The sequence below is a fragment of the Rhinoderma darwinii genome, chromosome 3 (genome assembly GCF_050947455.1).
Source record: "Rhinoderma darwinii isolate aRhiDar2 chromosome 3, aRhiDar2.hap1, whole genome shotgun sequence".
Taxonomy (NCBI): Eukaryota; Metazoa; Chordata; class Amphibia; order Anura; family Rhinodermatidae; genus Rhinoderma; species Rhinoderma darwinii.
This window is the reverse complement of record NC_134689.1, coordinates 51,889,945-51,912,870: the sequence shown is the minus strand read 5'-3', so window position 1 is coordinate 51,912,870 and position 22,926 is coordinate 51,889,945. Positions and strand designations below refer to the sequence as shown.

General features: G+C 38.6%; 1 protein-coding gene across 2 annotated transcripts in view; it reads right to left on the bottom strand.

Annotated features, from left to right (window-relative positions):
* FSTL4 (follistatin like 4) overlaps positions 1-22,926 on the bottom strand; it is a 917,181-nt gene that overhangs the window by 880,431 nt on the left and 13,824 nt on the right. Inside the window, exon 2 of one of the 2 annotated variants that reach the window (XM_075859960.1) lies at positions 13,187-13,325. In XM_075859960.1, the coding sequence (XP_075716075.1) occupies positions 13,187-13,312 (126 nt within the window). In that variant the 5' untranslated portion in view covers positions 13,313-13,325. The remainder of the gene's footprint in view (positions 1-13,186; positions 13,326-22,926) is intronic. The other variant, XM_075859961.1, reaches the window with a different exon arrangement.

Sequence of the window (22,926 nt, the reverse complement as noted above, 5' to 3'; positions counted from 1 at the left end):
CAGTCATACACTTACGTTGCCGATTCTTGGCTGTTCCACCCCTGATGATTTTCTGGGTCCCCTGATGCTTCTTTTCGTTTATAACTTAGTGCCATTGAGTATCGCCCATAACAACCTGACATTACCACAGCGTGATGCGACATTGTTATAGATGACAGACATGACCCCAGATTATAAATAAAGGAGCATCAGGTGACCCAGAAAACCAACAGTGGTGGAATAACCAAGAAACAGAAACGTAAGTGTATCATATGACAAGCTTTATAATAAAAATAACTATAGAAACCCCTTGAATTTCTCTATGGTCCTTTTACACGGCCCGACAAGGGCCATGAAAATGAGTGCTGATCCACGAAACAGCTCGTCGATCTGCTCTCTTTTGCATAAGGAGCTGTGATTGGTTATGTATGTGGACAAGCGCTCATTACTACGATCACTCGTCCCCATACATTTCCATCATGTCGGCAGCACAACTCCCTGTTTACACAGGAAGATGTGCTGCTGAGTAGTGACCATTTTATTTGCCGAGTAAACAAGTCGATTAGCCGATGAATGAGCGCTTGTTCATTCATCAGCTGATCGTTGCCCTGATTACATAGGTAAATTATTGGAAAGAATTATGTTATTATCGATGACGTCTAAGTTCATGAATGTAGATATGATCGATATTAGCTGAAACCTGCGTGTCAGAGACACAAAGGGCCAACAATCGTTTAAAGTGGTTTTCCAGGCAGTAAAAATTGATGGCATATCCTCAGGATGGGCCATCAATAGCTGATGGGTCAGGGTCCGACTCCCGGGACCCCCGACGATCAGCTGTTTTGAAAGGGATGCAGCGCTCATACGAGTGCTGCTTCCCCATCATTTCTTCTTGCTCACTGTGAATCGTCGACATGCAGCGGCGATTCACAGGTTTTGAAGCCTTTTCTACAATTCACTTCAATTGGAGAAAAGGCTGCAATACCTGTAAATCGCCTCTAAATGTGTGCAGTTCCCAGCCCGACCACGGAACTGCTGTTCCGTACTGAACAAAATGATACAGTATGAAATAGCAGGAGGCAGAGACTCCTAAAATGTCTATGATGGCAGGAGTCCTGTTCACCTGTGCCGTGGTCGGGCCGGGAAATACGGCTGACACTCGGACCATTTTTCACACCCTGAACTCGGTTGTGTGCAACTGCACTTACAGTCAAGTTCCCCCTCCCCACACAACATTCACAGCCAAGTCACCCCACCCTCACAAGAACGTTTTACACAGAATGCCCTCCTCCCACACATAATATTTACAGTAAAGTCCCCCCTCCCCCACAAAAAAAAACATTTTACACATAATCCCCTCCCCCACACATATTTGCAGTTAAGCCCTCACTCCCCCACAAAAAACGTTTTACACAGAATCCCCTCCCCCACACATAACATTACAGTTCCCTCTTACCTGTACTGAGCGGAATCTTCATCAGCTGCCTGGTAGAAGTTTCAGGCAGGAGGGGAGGAAAGCTGTCTGTCACTGCTCCTCTCCAGCCCTTTCTTCTTCCTCCATCCTCCCTGCTTGGAAACTAGATGGGGCTGTGCAGTGCAGCAAACTGCAGGGTCCCATATTTTATTGCAGAGTGTGACCCGGGGCAGCTGCATTATACATCAGAAGTGATGTCATATAATGCAGCCCCCCGGGCAGAGGTCGCATGTTCTGTGCAGGAGCATCACAGCAGGGATTCTCTCCAACGCTCCCCTGCGCTACGCTAATCTCCCCACGGTCCTAAAATAATATAGAATCGGCCTGGGGGCAAATGCTTCCTCGCCCCTAGTGAATTTCAGAGCAGTGGGCTCAGCTGATAGCTCCCTGCTCCGCCATAGAAATGAATTGTATCTGCATCCTGAGGACGCATATACAATTACATGTGGCAGTCCCTGGGGATTCCGGGCACTGAGCCAAAAATCCGGGGCTTGGGCCCCGGATGCGCGGTGCTAGTGATGCCACTGCCTGAGATAATTCCCATTAATTCCTCCTATAAAAATGTTGCCTTCAGCATGCTCACTACACTCCTACATAACTCCCTTAAGGGGTCTATTTTTCTAAATGGGCTCATTTATGGGGAGTTTCAATCATTCTGACAGATCAAAGTCTCTGCGAATGTGCAGTGGGGCCTAAAAGATTTTCAAGCAAAATATGTGTCCTAAAAATCACCAGGTGCTCCCTTTTTTTGGGCTCTGCCGTGTGTCCAGGCAGCACATTAGGGCCACAATGGGGGTATTTTTGAACACAGGAGAAACAGGGTGATAAATTTTGGGGTGTGTTTCTTCATTCTCTTGTTCGCTTTACAAAGAAATCTGTCTTTAAAATGACACACTTGTGAAAAAAAAAGTGTAATTTTTTTTTTACCTGCTCTGCATTAAATTTAGCAAAAAACTGTGGGGTAAAAATGCTCACTACATCCTAGATAAATACCTTAAGGGGGCTAGTTTTCTAAATGGGGTAGTTTATGGGGAGTTTCTATCGTTCTGGCAGCTCAAAGCCTCTCCAAACGTGCAGTGGGTCTAAAACATTTTCAAACAAAATATATGTCCTGAAAGCCTCCGGGTGCTCCCTTCCTTTCGGGCCCCGCCATGTGTCTAGGCAGCACATTAGGTTTTGGGGTGTGTTTCTTCATTCTCATGTTCACTTTACAAATAATTCTGTCTTTAAAATGATACACTTGTGAAAAAAAGTGTATTTTTTTCACCTATTTGCATACAATTCAGCAAAAAAACTGTGGGGTTAAAATACTCACTACACCCCTAGATAAATACCTTAAGGGGTCTAGTTTTCTGAATGGGGTCATTAATGTGGAGTTTCTATCGTTCTGGCAGCTCAAAGCCTCTCTGAATGTGCAGTGGGGCCCAAAACATTTTCAAGCAAAATATGTGTCCTGAAAGCCCCTTCCTTTTTGGACCTGCCGTATGTCCAGGCAACGCATTAGGGCCCCAATCGGGTATTTTTGAAAACAGGAGAAACAGGGTGAGGAATTTTGGGGTGTGTTTCTTCATTCTCATGTTTGCTTTAGAAAGAAATCTATCATTAAAATGACACATTTGTGAAAAAAGTGGAATTTTATTTTCTTTCACCTGCTTTGCATGAATTCTTACAAAAAAGTGTGGGCTCAAAATACTTACTACACCCATAGATAAATACTTTATGGGGTGTAGTTTTCAAAATGGGGTCATTTGTGGGAGTTTCCATCCTTCTGACACCTATGAGCCTCTAAAAACCTGGCTTGGTGCAGGAAAACAAAACGTACTTCAAAATTTATAAAATTATTATTAAATTTGTAAGTCTTCTAAATTTCTCAAAATGTATTTTATTTTTTCAAAAGTGCTTCCAAAATAGAGTAAATGGAATAGAGAAATGAATATATATATTTAATTTTAAAAAAATATACAGTATGTATGTACATATGTGACATATTGCAGTTGAAAATAGAGAAAAAAAATATGTTTACAAAATTTCATACATTTTTGTATGTTTTAATTAATTTACGCAAATTGTATCAGTCTACTTTTACCACTAAAATAAAGTACAACATGTGACGAAAAAAAAATTACTTGGATATGTAAAACTATTGGGGAGTTATTCTCTGATAAAGTCGGACATACCAGATTTGACAAATCTGACTTGGTCATTAAGGTCCAAACAAGCTTGGTCATTAAGGGATTAAAGGATTTATACATTTTTTTTTTATCAAGGTGTGATTAAATTGATCAGGAATTACAGATTGCCATAGTTTATTTTCTATTTTATATAACTGTTCTAGTTATCAGATGTTACATTCCTCAAATAATCATTTATTTGCAGCAGTAACAGCTGTGCATGCTTTTGGCATTCTAGGTGTCAGTTTTTGGAGATTTGCAGGGCTACTTTTAAGCTGCAACTTATCCAGAGGTGCATCGGGCTGGTGGGAGATTTTTCCCTGACCTCATGTTGAAGCTCATCCCACAAGTGAGATTTGACAATTGTGCAGACAGGGCTCCAGTTCCCTGTTTCTACACCAAATATCTTTTGTACACCTTATTTAATTGCCCTTTTGCATTATAAAATCTGCCCCAATCAAGCTCTGAACTCAGGGATGGTGTAACATGGTAAAATAGAGTGGTAACCGCTCTTCCACCTTACAAGCCCAAAGCAACCCTAACCCAATAAATTTCTTCCACCATTCTGGACAGAAGACATCAAGCACTCCTCTGGCATACTGTAATCTTATAATCTGCTTTTCTTTTTTGAAACAAAAGCCTCAAGCTTAGACTTTTCCATCCATAATACTCTTTACCACTCACCCACAATAAAATGTGTCCTTTTTTCCATTTCAAATTTTTCTTGTTTATTTGTTGGTTTTAAATTTGGCATTTCTTTTGCAAATCAGCCTGTACGTCAGGCAAATCCTGGTCGTAATTGTGCATACGACAGTGATATTTGGAAGCCCCAACTCAGGACATTTGTTTCTTAGGGTATGTGCACACACACTAATTACGTCCGTGATTGACGGACGTATTTCGGCCGCAAGTAGTGGACCGAACACAGTGCAGGGAGCCGGGCTCCTAGCATCATACTTATGTACGATGCTAGGAGTCCCTGCCTCGCTGCAGGACAACTGTCCCGTACTGTAATCATGTTTTCAGTACGGGACAGTCGTCCTGCAGAGAGGCAGGGACTCCTAGCATCGTACATAAGTATGATGCTAGGAGCCCGGCTCCCTGCACTGTGTTCGGTCCGGGTCTTCCGGCCGAAATACGTCCGTCAATTACGGACGTAATTAGTGTGTGTGCACATACCCTTAAACTGCTCATCGTCTTAAGCATTTCTGCATCTGGGTCTTTTTCTTTTTTTCACCCGGATTAGATTCAGGTTGCCTTTTTTTCTCAAAACAGTACTTGACACCTTTGTAGAAAATCCAAAGTTTTTTTGGATATAAGGGTAATATTTTTCTTGATAAAGCAGTTATATTTTTGCAGTGCACTACATACCCTAAAAATTAGTTACCTTGTTAAAAAAAAAAGTTGAAATCTACTTAGTGATCTCAAACTTTGCATTCGTGCTAAATTATTTGAGTTATTTGAGCACAGCCATTTTTTAGGCTCCTGAACATCAAGATTGCTACAAGACAAAGAGCCAACGACCACCACGACAGTGACCCCAAATACAATGCCGGCCACAGGACCTGCATAACAGTAACAACCACAGAACCCACATAACAGGGATAATGAAAAAATACCTTGAGTTGTGCTGGCCCTTATTGGAAGAATGTAACCACTGTGACGTTGGTCTGGTGGAAGGGACAGGAAAAGACCAGTCTAGACAGTTGTGCTCTGGATGTCACTCATCGGCACAAGAGCTACACAACCTCTCCACCTCACAACCCTCCTGTTCCAGCCACCCAAAATTCTCACATGTGATACATCCAGCTTGAATGTTCACCACCCATGATATAGGGAATATACATTATGTAATTTATAGGGTTAGAACATACAATGAATTGTCTCCTCGCAGGCACAACATACTCTACCCCACAACTTCCTTAGTGGGCTGGATTGGTTGCTTATTTGATGTATATTAACATTATACAGAATAATTGATGATTCCAGAGCACCCGCGGTGATACAATTACAAGATCAGATACAAGGGGTTATGCTACTCGTGCTACTGTTTGACTTATTAGGGAAAAGTGCAGGACCTTCATGCTGTCTCTAATTTATGGTGGACTTTTAAAGATCAATGCAATTCACATTAACTTTTCCAAAATGTTTCCAGTATATTTTATCTTTAATGGTCACATCCTTGGGTTCTTTACAGAAAAGAGAAATATATTCATAATGCAGTTTTAAGGGGAATGTTTACTACATTTGTTAACAATTATACTGGACTGTTTAAAGATCAAGCTGTGTTTTATTACTGATGAAAAACTAGCAAAAGTCACTGTAATATGTAGGGCAAACATACAGCTGGCAAAATGCTGTATCCAACAGCCAGGGACTCAGCCGCCAGCAGTCATTTTTCATTTTAGCATTAACTACTGACTCAACATTTATGTATTGTTTATTTTTGCCTCACTCTGAATATTTTTTAAAAGCTTTTTATTCACCAGAATTTTTAAAGCAATTTCATCAGAATTCTTATTTTAGAGCACTTTTACTGTTTACGTATAAAATGTAAATGCATAAAACATACCGTATTTCAGGAATTCATAGTGAAGATAGAATACAAAAAAAATCAGTATTGTCCAGCATTTAATGTGGATCCTAATAAAAAAAAACCTGTAAAATAATATAGGCTATGAACTTTGGCGTTGTTCAGGGACCCTTCAATTATTTCTGCTGTCTAAGGGCCTGTTCACATCAGTGTGGGGTTTCTGTTCATGGGTTCTGTTCAACTTTTCCATCGGAGGAACCAATGTACGGAAGGCCAAACGGGAAGCATAGCTTCCGTTTGCATTACCATTGTTTTCAATGGTAATGCTTCTGTTGCAATTGTTTTCCGTTTGTTTTCCATTCCATAATGTTTCTGGTTTTTTAGCGGAAACATTAGCGTAGTGGTAGTTGTCTTTTTTTTAGTTCCACTAGGGTACTTCACCATGCAATCTTCTAATCGAAGATATAATGCTTTGGTTTACTTAGCATACCAAAGCATTTTTGCCTGTTGGTGTAAAATAACAGGCAATATATTAGGCCATGCCTCTAGCATGGCCTAATAGGCATATAGCCAGGGCACCCTTGTTAGGCCCCTGGCTGCCATGGCAACCCGTTGGCAGTTGGCGATGATGTTTGCGGGCTGCCAATGGGTGACAGAGGGAGCTCCCCTCCTTCTGTCAAAACGTTTAAATGCCACGGTCGCTATTGACTACAGTATTTAAGGAGTTAAACGGCTGAGATTGATGGTTTCTCCAATCTCAGCCATTGTCCGTCACAGCTTCTGTGCCCACGCGATCACCATCACATACAGGCGAGTCCCAATGCGGGAAAGTGACCCTTCCCATAATGTGAAAATGTGGGAAGGGGTTAATGTAGTGGCCATATTGCTAGCCTTTAAGAAAATATTCACCTTTAAAGAGGCTCTGTCACCACATTATAAGTGACCTATATTCTACATAATGTTATTGGCGCTGTAATGTAATGTAGCTAACAACAGGTTTTTTTATTAAAAAAAAAACGATTAATTTTGACCAAGTTATGACCTTTTTTAGATTTATGCTAATGACTTTCCTAATGCCCAACTGGGCGTTTTTTAGCTTTTGACCAAGTGAGCGTTGTGACCAATCAGCATCATACACTTCTCTCCATCTCTCGAGATCATGCTTGCTGTCATTAAGTCCCACACAAACGTTACCGAAGTGTCAGGACTTTAAATAGACATTGTGTCCTGGCTGGAGGTGATGTCTATTCACTCTCAAGATACTTCAGTAACGGTAATGTATGAGTAAGTGACAGCACATCGTGAACAACGCAAGATCACTATGTGCTAAGTCCATGTATGGAAAGAAGTGTATGACGCTGATGGGTCAGCGTCATACACTTCTTTCCACAACACCCACTTGGTCAAAAGCTAAAAAACACCCATTTGGGTATTAAGAAAGTCATTAGAATAAATCTAAAATAGGTCATAACTTGGTCAAAATGTATTGTTTTTCTAAATAAAAACCACTGCTGTTATCTACATTACAGCGCCAATCACATCATGTAGGAGATAGGGCACTTATAATGTGGTGACAGAGCCTCTTTAAACACCATTTTTTTAAATAAGTTCACAATTGTGTGCTGATTAATTTCCTAATATATCTTTATAGCAGTCAGAGCTATGTTTTTCTGATACAGAGCTACAAATCCTCTGCATAGACATAGAGTTAAAAGCTTTGGTTGCCTGCAGGCACTACTAGCGGGAGCTTAGAATCTTACAGCATAGTGTTACATATTGAAGTCAATGAGACAGTATTCAGTAAGCTCTTAAGCTCCCTCTAGTGGTTGCTGCAGGCAGCCAGCTTGTTATCTTTTAAAACTTTAGGGAAGATTTATTAAGATTGGCCTATGATATGTGAGTCTTAATAAGAAAACAAGTTTGAGTAAGGCCTGATTCACACGAGCGTATTTTACGTCCGTTAAAACAACGGCCGCCACATGGGCCTATGTAATTCAATGGGGCCGTTCACATGGCTGTTGTTTCAACTGACAATGTGAAGGGTCCATTGAAAAATAGAACATGTCCTTTTTTGTTCCATTTACACGGATTCCTCCATGGACTCAAGTCTATGAGGATCCTTGAAAATGGAACTCGCACAGGAGCACCTTGGACGTGATAAGGTCACGTTTTTATCGTCCAAGTTTACCGACGTTCATGTGAATGTAGCCTAAGGTGAATGCCTCTTAATAACTTTGTCACATCTTAGACTTTCCGTGCTCCACTGAATGAAGTCTACGCTTATCAGGAGTTTGCAACTTTTCTATGCCAGAACACTGGTGTAGAAACATTGTTAAATCCCCCCAATGTCTTTGAAGGGGATTGACTTATATTAACTCTTTAAGGAGGAATGAGAAAAACGCAATTTCACAATTGATTTTTTTGTGTTATAAATTTTGCACCATTCACCGTGTGGGATAAAAAAAATGTAACATTATTCTATTGGTCAATATGATTACAGCAATATCAAATATGTATAGTTTTTTTTATGTTTTTTTGTTTATCTGCTTTTATTGAGGTGTAAGGCACTTGGCTAAGGATATCTTTACTAATGAATATTGGGAATAAGATATTAAAGAAGATATGAGCACAGATAATTTGTTCCCACGGCTGCCAATGAACATTAATTCTTGTAGTCTTTCAGTCTGTAGTAAAAAATAATAATTCAGAAATATATTGGATGTGTTTTCTTTTTAATCTATAATGTTAAATAATTTGCCAAGTCTTTTATTTACAGTGAAAGACAAATGTTGAACTTCTAATATTCTCAGACATCTGATTGAGTCATTGTGATCATAAAAACCATCTGTACAAACGATTGATTTGGTTTTTGCAATGTTTAACCACTCAGATGTCTATGCATAATGTAAGACGTTATCTTCCCTTTCAGATCACAACTTTATGTCCACAATGAACATTGAGAGATTGACATTTGTATGAGGCTAGTTAAACTTCCCCTGCAAAACCTTCAAGGGCAAGTTCACCTCTAGACAAGTTTGGGCCAATAGCTATTAATGACCTATTTTGCCTTCTTTAAAGTGCTCATGCCCATTAGATGAAACTCACTGTCTGGTGTGATTTCCCGATAGGGGAAAGAAGGATCTGCATATTGGATTTCAACATGCTCGATCTGTTATTCCAATGGAGATAACAGGTTGCCAGAGGTGTCTGGCAGCAGCTTATTCCACTCTCCTCATTGAAATAAAGATGCACGCTCGTTCGAGCCAATCGTGCATGTTTATGGAGGAGTCGGGAGAAATAACTGCCGGCCAAACAGGCGTTCAGCCAACAGTTCTTTAATATATAGGCCACCTTTAGCCCTGTTTTACTCCTGGGTTTATTTTCTATTGTTCTGTTCCTAACTAGTGGATTCTGATGACAAACAGTCTCCTCCGTAGTCAGGATCGGTAGAAGTTATCTTTAGACTCTCCAGTGAATTTTCCTGTCACTCCACCTTCTCTCTTTGTCACACAGCAGTCTACAGTGACTGAGAAGTGTTTGCTCGTTCATCTGCTGATCGCTGCCCTGTTTACACAGGGCAATTATTGTCAACGAGCGTTCTATGAACCCTTGTCTGCCCGATAATCGCCCAGTGTAAAAAGGGCCTTTAGCCTCAGTGTTGGAGAGAACAACCTCACACAGCAAGGGAGAGGAGGGGAAAGTTTGAGTCACATATCACTGAAAGTAAATGCTCACTGGGCTCTACTTATTAATTTACATAGGCCATCCTGAAAAGTTAAAAGTAAAAGTCACATCAAGATTTCAAAATAAATAAGTATGCATCTTTTAAAGGTACAGGCACTCTATAACCTATCAAAAATAGAGGGTTTGAGTGTAAAATTAAACCTTCACTTCAAAGTATATTTTTAAGCAGGAACTCTTCTCATCTACGGCATCATTACATAATTTCCCTGAATTCAAATAATAACAATGTATAAATGAGATATAATAAAAATAATCACTGCCCATAAAAAATGTCTACTTTTACTGAAGTCTTAAAATTACCTTATCGGTAAATAACATGCCCCTCAACTATAATATCCCACATCTCACACTAATATATTATCTCAATTGTAAAGCGCTCCCGTTGCACTGAATTATACATGTCTATTACCAGAAGCTGCAATCGAAGCAGATAAAGAAGACAGGTAAACTGGAACTCCGATATTGCAATTGGCTGCCTCTTCACATTGCCAGTGTTATTAAGGTGTATGTCACATTATTTCACACATAGACAAATACATAGTTTATTTCCAAGATATCACAGCTTTGCTTATACGTCAGTTAATATTCTAACAGGATCATTGAGATTAGACATGACCTTTCCACATCCTTGCAGTTTATTCCTAGCTCCTTCATTAGAAATTGTCAGCATATAAATCATCCAGATTTCTCAATGCAATTCATATAGAATAATTTTTAATAGGTAATTTTGAATATAAAATCCATGTAACGGAGCGAACATCTAATTAAAAGAAAACACTCGCTCAGATGCATTCGAATAAGTGTAGTAAAATCAAAAGTAGAGCACGAAGAGTAAATAAAGCCATTTCATATATATATATATATATATATATATATATATATATATATATATATATATATATATATATATATATATATATATATATATACAGAGAAAGTACAACTCATTTTGTAATTAAACTGTTTCTTTTGTGCAATAAGATATCACAGGTAACATACATAAACAATGTTTTTTTCAGCAGACCAGCTCTGCTGTATTGACAAGCTTGCCTCTGCTATACATACATTGCGAATTTACTCTGCAAAAAATGTCATTGCTGGGAATTAGCATTCAATGCACTGCAGGTAAAGGCTCTGCTGATCTAGTGGCCGGTTTTGTTATAACCTTTGTCTTTAGTGTTTTGTGAGAATACAGGTTGCCATAAATGATAGGTAATATTGTGATGGAGGGTCCTGCAGAACAAAACATATGTAATTTGACTTTGCTGACAGCCCTGCAGTTATTATTGAACTCCTGCTGGTAAAGAAGCTATGGCTTTTTATCTATCATCTATCTATCTATCTATCTATCTATCTATCTATCTATCTATCTATCTATCTATCTATTATCTATCTATCTATCTATCTATCTATCTATCTATCTATCTATCTATCTATCTATCTATCTATCTATCTATCTATCTATCTATCTATCTATCTATCTATCTATCTATCATCTATCTATCTATCATCTATCTATTTAATAATCTATCTATCTATCTATCTATCTATCTATCTATCTATCTATCTATCTATCTATCGTCTGTCTGTCTATCTATCTATCTGTCTATTCATCTTCTATCTATCTATCTATCTATCTATCTATCTATCTATCTATCTATCTATCTATCTATCTATCTATCTATCTATCTATCTATTATCTATCTATCTATCTATCTATCTATCTATCTATCTATCTATCTATCTATCAATCTATCTATCTATCATCTATCTATTTATTAATCTATCTATCTATCATCTATCTATCTATCTATCTATCTATCTATCTATCTATCTATCTATCTATCTATCTATTATCTATCTATCTATCTATCTATCTATCTATCTATCTATCTATCTATCTATCTATCTATCTATCTATCTATCTATCTATCTATCTATCTATCATCTATCTATCATCTATCTATTTAATAATCTATCTATCTATCTATCTATCTATCTATCTATCTATCTATCTATCTATCTATCTATCTATCTATCTATCTATCTATCTATCTATCTATCTATCTATCTATCTATCTATCTATCTATCGTCTGTCTGTCTATCTATCTATCTGTCTATTCATCTTCTATCTATCTATCTATCTATCTATCTATTATCTATCTATCTATCTATCTATCTATCTATCTATCTATCAATCTATCTATCTATCATCTATCTATTTATTAATCTATCTATCTATCATCTATCTATCTATCTATCTATCTATCTATCTATCTATCTATCTATCTATCTATCTATCTATCTATCTATCTATCTACCTATCTATCTATCTATCTATCTATTAATCTATCTATCTATCTATCTATCTATCTATCTATCTATCTATCTATCTATCTATCTATCTATCTATCTATCTATCTATCTATCTATCTATCTATCTATCGTCTGTCTATCTATCTGTCTATTCATCTTCTATCTTTCTATCTATCTATCTATCTATCTATCTATCTATCTATCTATCTATCTATCTATCTATCTATCTATCTATCTATCTATCTATCTATCTATCTATCTATCTAATCTAAATATCTGTCCATATTTGCATCCAATACAGTTATTTTATCCAATCATGCCTTATTTCAATAATTAGTGATCATTTTAGGAAACATCGATAGTCACTTATTACTAGAATTTATTCAGAAATTAACTAATTTAAAGTTTTTGTCATTTATAGTAAGACAACATAAAATGACAGGAACTAGTAACTTTAGCCTAATTTTAGGCTTAACCATATGCAATTTATTACTATAGAAGAGCAAAAGCAAGCAGCATTGGTTCTGACATATCATTATAATTAGGATTAACATCAAAAATACTGCTACTAATAATAATAACAACAATAATAACAACCACAGCAACAAAAAGTGATACTCTTAATAATATGAACATTAGTATTGACAGGTATCTATTGTGATGTAAGATTTATTGCCGCTGTATATTTGTGCTTTTTATAGGATACATCTTGTTCTTCTTTTGGTAAATAATCTAACGTTATTCTCTGTCAAAGTTTTGTCAAATATCATAAATTCTCTTCCTAACATGATCTGCTGTCAACATGAATTAACCCAGTGTCTGCCTGACAATATCTTTTTGAAAAAAGTCAAGTTTACTGCAACGAGAATAAAACAGCAGTTCTTTTATGAGAAAATAAAAAAGTTTATTTTAATGAAGGCGTATTATATGAGCGCCCGGGGTGAAAAGCATTTCAATAGATGATTTACCTCCAGTTGCAACCTCCCCGTAGCGGAATTTAACCTTCTGCTCCCATCTGAATCCATCCATCCCCATGTGGCCGACAGAAAGACCCTGAGCAGCAGCAAAAACAGCCACAAGCTTCTTGACTTCATTATAGGCAGTCTGCTGAGAACAAACATAGAATCATAAGACCTCATCATTTTAAAAGTGCACTAAACAGATCATGCACTGTAAGCTCGATCCGGCTCTCTTCTCCGGGTCATTGGTAACACCTCGCAGCTATATATACATTTTTATAGACTTGATGGCTTATTCTGTAGTATGTTTGAAAAGACATGTTCCCAGAAAATTGTACTGAAACCAAGTAAAACTCGTATTTCATTAATGGACTCTATTGACTTCTGACTCACTTTTCAACGCCTTGGGGTAACAGATAAGTAGAAAATAAATGTGACCCTCTAATTCTATTCTTGACTTGGAGACCTTGTACCCATGCCAAAAGCTCTGAAAATAGGACAATCCGTATTCTTTATTTTCTGATCAGAGAAATTTCAAGAGCTCGGTGATTCTATTTAAGTTTTCATATAAACTGTTATATAAAAATCCACAGGAGAAAACCATTAACAGGGTCACATCCATAATCTCCCAGATTCTCACAGCGTTTATAGAAATACATAGCTATCAATACCCTAATATAAAACATGTCGATGAAAATGTTCACATACTGATGTGAGTGCCCAATGATAAAGCAGAGATGAGGACACTACTAATCTTTTCCTGCAAGAGCCGTCCGTCACAGGCTTCTATTGCAGATTTCTTCTCCTGTGCCAACTACTGATTGACTGGCATGTGGCGCTCCCTCTCTTTGTTAAGAAAAGAGGTTCTGCACCTGCAGTGTGTATTATACAGGACTGTCCTAGCTGTTTAAGAACATCATCAAAACAATGAATCATTTCAGTCAATCAATGGGGGGGGCTGGTTCTGGGGCAGCTCAGGCGTATGTTTTAGAGAAAAATGTACTCCCTATTATAAATCTTCAAAGAAGTTTTCCGAGTTATTTAAAAAATTGGCCAATGTAGGAGGGATGCAAAAAAAAAAAAAGAGCCATTACTTACCTCACAGATCCCTGCTTTTCCAGCGCCCCTGCTCCGTTGCTTCCCGCCGCTGTTTATTGACATAGCTGCAGCGATGACGTCCCCGTATACCCACGTGATCGCTGCAGCCAAGCAATCGCCTTAGCGATCTTGTGCCGTATACCCACTGAGACCAGTGATTGGCTGCAGCGATCACGTGGGTATACAAGCATATCGTCGCTGCAGCTATGTCAATACCCAGCAGCTGCGAGGAATGGAAGCAGCGGCACTGGAACAGCGGGGTGCAATGGTTCTTTCTTCTTTTTTTTTTTAATAACTTGGAAAACCCCTTTAAGTGTGAGTCACCTTGGAATTTCATGGCCTGTTTAAATGCACACAGTCTGTAGTCCTCATGTTTATAAATGATCACATAACTCCTCTGTGACTTCTAATATTCCTATCATCTACATTATGGAGACATTATTCTATAAACATTGTTATCATCAGAATCGCTCCATTTACAAGGGGTAGTGTTCTTATAATAAGCGAGTCAAATCTAGTTCAGTAAAAATGCCGGCATTCTATTGGTTGAGCTTGTTTCAGTATTTTCTTTTATAATTTTATGTCTATTTTCATTGTTATTTTATTCCAGATTCCAGAAATGATAATATAGATGTCATGTGAATGTAAAAGATGCATCTGGATTTCTGGATGCATTGGCTTCTATGAGGAGATTACAGTTGATGGAGCATACTGCAGACTCTGTATGAAAATATGGCATAAAAAACATTTGGGTGTATGCATTACTCAATTGACTAACATACGTACATACGTTCCGTAGTATGGTATATATTATAATAATAAAGTACATATGAAAGACAAAAATACTCTGTGAAACACAGAAGAGTACAAACTGCAATTGACAGCAGCCTGTATTCTGTCTATGGAGCAGCAGACACAGACTCGTGTAAGCCAATATATGTATACACATATACTGTATATATATATATATATATATATATATATATATATATACAGTATATATTTGGATACACGCATATATATATATATATATATATATTATTTTTTTTATTTTTTTTATACCAGCAAACAATCCTTTCCCTGCCATACTATTAAAATACTCAGTTTCCAAAAGAGAGCAATTCCAATAATTTTGATATATCAGACATTTTCTATTTATAGAAAATTCTGGAATAAAATAGTAAAAGGGCTCATGTGCATGGCCGCATCATGTCTCCGTTTTGTATGGAGCCATAATAGGGCTGCCTTAGAGGTACAACAGTTTTTTCTATTGCATTCTGTCTGAATCCGAAAGATACATTTTTGTGGCATGCTTCATGGAACTCTGTATGTACAGAGAATATTTCTATACATATGGCGCCCATGGGATCCTGTACGGCAGTGCATGGCGGCTTTGTGGCACCGTACTAAAGAGATGTGCTGCCTCCGTACACTGCTGTGTAAGCTGCATGCCCATAGCTCTGCCATGTGCATATGCCCTAAGGTGAACAACTTCTCTAATAATAGTAGAAAGAACAACATTCCAGTTCTGTATTAACCCCTTAATGATAGGGTTGATTTTACGTTTTAGCACTGCACCAATTAAATTTTTTTCATCATTGCTACTGGTCTTTCTGCAGTTATTTTTTTAGTCTTATACTTCAGTACAGTTTTTTTTTATGAAGAACTTTGACACACATTGACATTGCATGAAATTTGGTTAAAAGACAAATAGCTTAAACAAAAAAAAAATCCAACATTGTTCTGCCACAAGCAGTTTAGTGGCAAGCCCTGAATAAATGAACTGTGTAGGTTATAAGGGCACTTAGTCCATGTATGCTTTTTATCGTGGTAGTAAAGTATTATATGAAACCTGCGGTAGACAGAAAGTGACTCTCCTTCTAGACTTCCTTTACTTCTCCTTCATCAACAATACGGAAAATAACCCAAAACTTTCTTTTTTCATCCCGCTAGAGCTGTGTATGAACGGCTTGCATCTCTTCTTTCAAGGTGGCAAGTACTGGTGATGCATCAATGCACTGTACCAGCAATGCCATAATATAGATGGGGCCACATGAGCCTTCAGAAGAGCATTGAGATCCATCAACAGTTACCTGGTAATTGGGCATAGTGCTGTGAAGTCGGCAAAATCCATGAGCTATTTAGCAAGCTTGGCTTATTTTATTCATTATTACATGATTCCCTAATGAATAATCACAATGGGAAACCAGAATTAGCAATGAAGCGGCAGCCTATCTGGGTCTCTAGGTTTCAGGGCATGATATGTCTGACAGCCTCTGTGATCTGTGATCAAGTTTCCATGATAAAAACCTCTTTTGTTAAACACTGCAGTCTAATATGTCCATAAAGTAGGAACAAACCCATGCATCAAGAAACATTAAGATGTACATATCAGGGGTGGAACTATTAATGGTTGCATAAGTTGTGCTTGCCCTGGGGCTCTGGAGCCTTTGTAGGAACAAATGTTCCCTCTGCCCAATATTATTAGACTTGTGCTATAAATTACACATAATAGCCGGGGGCACTGTTATAAGTTTTGCATAGAGCCCCAGGAGCTTTAATGTATGCATATAGTATGGTGATGAGTATAGATATAGAATTGTAGCACTACTGGTAGCCACAAGTAATGAAGTATGTGTGTGTCACAAAGCAGGGAGCAGTTAAAGCGATATATTTCTTCCATTTCCTTAAAGTCTAACTGTTTTTAAAATGTAAAAATTCAGGTATGACCCCAACAATACTTTTCTCCTGTGTCTTACTACCAAAGGTCCTGGATGCTAAGAGCTGTTTGGTCAGGTACTAACACTGGAGGTGATGGTTACACATGATTTTCTACATACCCTAAAAATAAATGTGGTTTTTAGGGTTAAAACAAATTACTCCACAACCATGCGTAGTCACTATTTTACCAGTCAAACAAAAAAAAAAGTCAACAGCGACACCAGATCACCAGTGTTAGAATCCAATAAAACAATATCTCAGCTAGCTGGGCCTCCGTGAGTGTGAAATGATATTGGGGTTAATTGAAGTCACATTGAACCTTAAAATAAGTAAAATTCAAAGCAGACACATGACATAAAAGTCTAACTATAAGTCTAACTAACAAATAAAATACTACCAGTGGCCATGGATATTGTGCTTATTACATGTATAGATAGTGTGGTCACTGATGCCAAGAGTATTATCAACTGGTGAGGAGGAGATATTAAGAAGGGGGAATCGGAGAAGGTAAATAAATAACAGAGGGATATATGGGAATTCACTGCTATTAGCTGAAAAGAAGTGTTTTTTCAAGTGGAACTAGGCATTAAAGTTTAACTCCACTTAAAGCAGTTAGGCCTTAAGTAGGCTTTTAATGTGTGTGCATTGAATGTTACTTTTAATAGTTAGTTTTGTAAACTACCGCTACTACTGATCACTCTGTTGGCACTACTGCAATATAGCTGGTGCAATATACTTAGTGTCTTGGGCCATTAATGTTGTGTGCCTGGACAGTTATTCGCCATCTTCTTTTGTGTACCTGCTGCCAACACTAGAATAAAGCAATTTAAGGGATCTCTGAATTGTCTGCGTTATACAATTCTCCAACAGTCGGGAGCCAGGACCTAAGTAGCCTAAGGTCTATCTATCTATCTATCTATCTATCTATCTATCTATCTATCTATCTATCTATCTATCTATCTATCTATCTATCTATCTATCTATCTATCTATCTATCTATCTATCTATCTATCGATCTATCGATCTATCGATCTATCTATCTATCTATCTATCTATCTATCTATCTATCTATCTATCTATCTATCTATCTGTCTGTCTGTCTGTCTGTCTGTCTGTCTGTCTGTCTGTCTATCTATCTATCTATCTATCTATCTATCTATCTATCTATTCATATTCTATCTATCTATCCATCTATCCAGGGGCGTAGCTAGGGGGGGGGCAGGCGGGGCATGTGCCCCGGGCGCAACTTAGCAACTTAGAGGGGGGTGCCAGCGCCACCTCCTCCTGCACTATAATTGTACCTGTCTCTATAGGACACAGGTACAATTAGAAGCTATTCAGCGCTTTTGCACCAATGAAGCTACTGGTACCTTTTGTACCAGTGAAGCTTCTGTCGATGAAAGGCGCTGATTGACAGGGAAAGTCATCCTGCCCAGCCAATCAGCGCCTTTCATAGACGCTTCGTTCAACCCCCAGGAGACCTGCGCAGAAGAGAGCAGGTCTCCATTGCTGCCGGCCGGCATGGGAACGGGATTAAGGTGAGTTTGAATTGTTTTTTTGTTTTTTTTAATTGTAATAAAAAAGTGTGTGGCTGTATCTACAAGGGGGACTTTATTTAGGGAGGGGGGACTTTGTCTACACGGGGGGGGCCTTTATCTACAAGGGGGACTTTATCTACGGGGGGATTTTATCTACGGGGGGGCTTTATCTACACGCGGGGGGCTTTATCTACGGGGGGAGGTGTCTATCTACAGGGGGGCTATATACTGGGGTGGGCTATCTATGGAGCACCATATACGGGGGTGGGCTATAGCTAAAGGGGCACTATATACAGGGGTGGGCGATCTATGGAGAACTATATATAGGGGTGGGCTATATATACAGGGGAGCTATATAGCATATAGCCCCCTGTAGATATAGCCCACCCCTGTATATAGTGCTCCATAGATCGCCCACACCTTAATATAGCCCCCCTGTAGATATAGCCCACCCCTGTATATAGTGCTCCATAGATCGCCCACCCCTGTATATTGTCCCCCTGTAGATATAGCCCACCCCTATAGTGCCCCACAGAAAGCCCACCCCTGTATATAGCCCCCCTGTACATATAGTCCACCCCTGTATATAGTGCTCCACAGATAGCCCACCACTATATATAGTATATACAGGGGTGGGCTATCTGTGGAGCACTATATACAGGGGTGGACTATCTAGTGGAGCACTATGTACAGGGGTGGACTATATGTACAGAGAGGCTATATACAGGGGTGGCCTATCTGTGAAACACTATATACAGGGGTGGACTATATGTGGAGCACTATAAACAGGGGTGAGCTATATCTACAGGGGGGCTATATACAGGCGTGGGCTATCTGTGGAGCACTATATTCAGGGGTGGGCTATATCTACAGGGGGCTATATACAGGGATGGGCTATCTGTAGAGCACTATAGGGGGAGTTATTTGTGGGGCACTATATGCAGGGGTTGGCTTTATGGGGGCACTATCTACACGGGGCTCTATGGGGGCACTATCTACAGGGGGCTCTATGACAGGCACTATCTACAGGGGGCACAGTGTGTGTGTGTGGGACACAGTGTATGGTGCTATTATAATTAGAAGTGCAGTGTATGGCGCTATTATATTTAGTCGTAGTGTGTGGTATAATGATAACTTTATCTTTATTTATAGGTGTAGAAATGTTGGAAAAGTGAGAAGCTGAAGACATCTGAGCGGCAAACTGCAGAAATGGTCTGTGACCGGGAGAAGTCATCATAGATGTCTGGACCGGATGGAGAAAAAGAACTAGAATCTGAGATGTCACCGGTGAGTCACTTAATGTAAATGTTTATTCTGCCTCTAATCAGTAATGTAGTCACTGTATGATCTGCAGCGAGTCGATGGGTGATATAATTATGATAGGATTTATTTTTTGTGAAACAGCAACTCCCAGCATATCCTTACCATTGTTCGGGCCATGCTGGGAGCTGTAGTTTTACACCGTACAAACCTGTACAGCAGGGGTTGCACTAAATTGAGCTGTATTTGTGCTGGTGCTGTACATATGTAATGAACTTGGTTCTGGGGCTGTATTTATGTACTGAGCACTATTCTGGTGTTGTGTAGAGAACTATATTGCTTGTAAAATGTACAAATGTTTTTTATGCTCGCGTTACATAAAAAGAAATGTGGAAAAGAAATGACACGTCGATTGGTAGAGAAAACAAACACGGCGAGGGGGAAGGAGATGTTGGGAAAGAGGTTGGGGGTGTAATGGCAGGAAGGAGGTGAAGGGAAAGTGAGCCCTAATCTACCCACTGCCCTGTCCCTGCCTACTTGCAACGACCCGCCCTAGGCGACGGGGTACAACTGGGCGGCGGTCCCTACGCTGTCTAAGTGCACGGGAGAACAAACAGGGAACACGCAAGGGAAGGGGCAGTAGCCACGGAACGCCGCGAGGAAACGGAGCGGTGAATGAGTAGTCAGGACCAGGATGAAGTGGAGTATACCAAAGTGAGCACGGAGAAGGAAGCAAGCCAGGGGCAAAGCAAAGCAGGTTAAGCGGAACTGCAGCAAGGCAGAAGCACGGCAGGAGCAGGCTGGAGCAAGCAGCAGTGAGGCCAGGAATCCAGAAGAATTACAAGCACTGAGGAAGAGAACACGGCAGGTAATAAAGGACAGGGGGCGGAGCTAACTCCGACTGACCAGGCCGCGATAGGCTCTCCCACTCCTGAGCCTGCCACCCTGGTTGGTGGGAGATGGTGTCAGTCGAACAGGTCTGGCCTCAGGTGTGGATTGATTAATCCCAGGAGTATACCTAGACGTAGTACCTGGCAGATCCCTAACAGGGGGGGCGCCAAACTGAATCTTTGCCCCGGGTGCTGGAGAACCTAGCTACGCCTCTGTATCTATCTATCTATCTATCTATCTATCTATCTATCTATTCATATTCTATCTATCTATCTATCTATCTATCTATCTATCTATCTATCTATCTATCTATCTATCTATCTATCTATCTATCTATCTATCTATCTATCTATCTATCTATCATCTATCTATCTATCTATCTATCTATCTATCTATCTATCTATTCATATTCTATCTATCTATCTATCTATCTATCTATCTATCTATCTATCTATCTATCTATCTATCTATCTATCTATCTATCTATCTATCTATCTATCTATCTATCATCTATCTATCTATCTATCTATCTATCTCTCTCTCTCTATCTATCTATCTATCTACACATCTATCTATCTATCTATCTATCTATCTATCTATCTATCTATCTATCTATCTATCTATCTATCTATCTATCTATCTATCTATCTATCTATCTATCTATCTATCTATCTATCTATTCATATTCTGTCTGTCTGTTATCTATTCATATTCATTCTATCTATCTCTCTATGCATGTATCTATTCATATTCTATCTATCTATCTATCTATCTATCTATCTATCTATCTATCTATCTATCTATCTATCTATCTATCTATCTATCTATCTATCTATCTATCTATCTCTCTCTCTCTCTCTCTCTCTCTCTCTCTCTCTATCTATCTATCTATCTATCTATCTATCTATCTATCTAGAAAGTCCACAATCCAGCAGCACCAGTCAAAGTTGTGGATGGGTGCACGCCCTGGGAGCTTGATCACTGCTCCAAATCCAAGTATAGTCGTCCAAAGACAGGCAGCACTCCAAGTTTTAGTGAAAAAATGGCTTTTATTTAGCCCTTGTGCAACGTTTCGGCTCAGCGTATGGAGCCTTTTTCAAGCATGCCTGTCTTTGGACGACTATCTATGTATGTATCTATCTATCTATCTATCTATCTATCTTTCTATCTATCTATCATCTATCTATCTATCTATCTATCTATCTATCTATCTATCTATCTATCTATCTATTCATATTCATTCTATCTATCTCTCTATGCATGTATCTATTCATATTCTATCTATCTATCTATCTATCTATCTATCTATCTATCTATCTATCTATCTATCTATCTATCTATCTATCTATCTATCTATCTATCTATCTATCTCTCTTTATTTATGTATGTATTCATATTCTATCTATATCTACTGTATATAGTGAAACCTCTTTGAGATGACCACCGAAATTGGTCTTCTCAAAAAGGTGGTCTTTTGTAGAGGATTCAAGATATATACTGTATATATGGTGTAATTGGCTGTATACGTGCTATATACAGTATGCCTACCTTGTGGATATGCTCAAACAGTCACTGTAAACGTATCATTTATCTTTACATGAGAAATGAAGAGCAGTCTGCTAGTTACACTGACTGATTTACTAACATTTACCTCCAATCTGGTGAACAAGGCTAGACACAATCTCCACTGCTGTTATCCTTGTGTCTAATTACTGTAGCAATGCTGAGACAATGACTACTGTATAAAACACAAGTTTCTCCCATTAATAGCTATTTAATCCCATATCACCAATTGTTTCAGACATGAGGATATCTGCACTTGGTTCAATAGCAAAAAGATAAATATATATAAAGGCCAATTGATTTATTTCCTAGCTTTATACTAATGGGACAGGTGGCTACAGTTTGTATTGAACGAAAGGGTCTATGGATAACTATGCATATTATTGTTACCATCTCATGTCTCAATATATCTTTTGTACGCTTCAGAATGGTAAAATACATTTATTGCAAGCCAGAGTTATGACAATATGCACTGGCTACAATAAAACATACACGTTAAAAATATATTCCAAACTTCCAATTGTTTCATTTTGGATGGTAAAATACCAGTAACGAATGTTACCAGTTTAATGGGCTCACAAGGTACAAAAGGGTGGTGGCTTCTATGTTAGGAAATGGTTAGACATCGGGGGTCTAAATACTAATTTCCCATTTAAAAGAACTTGCCATAAGCATGTA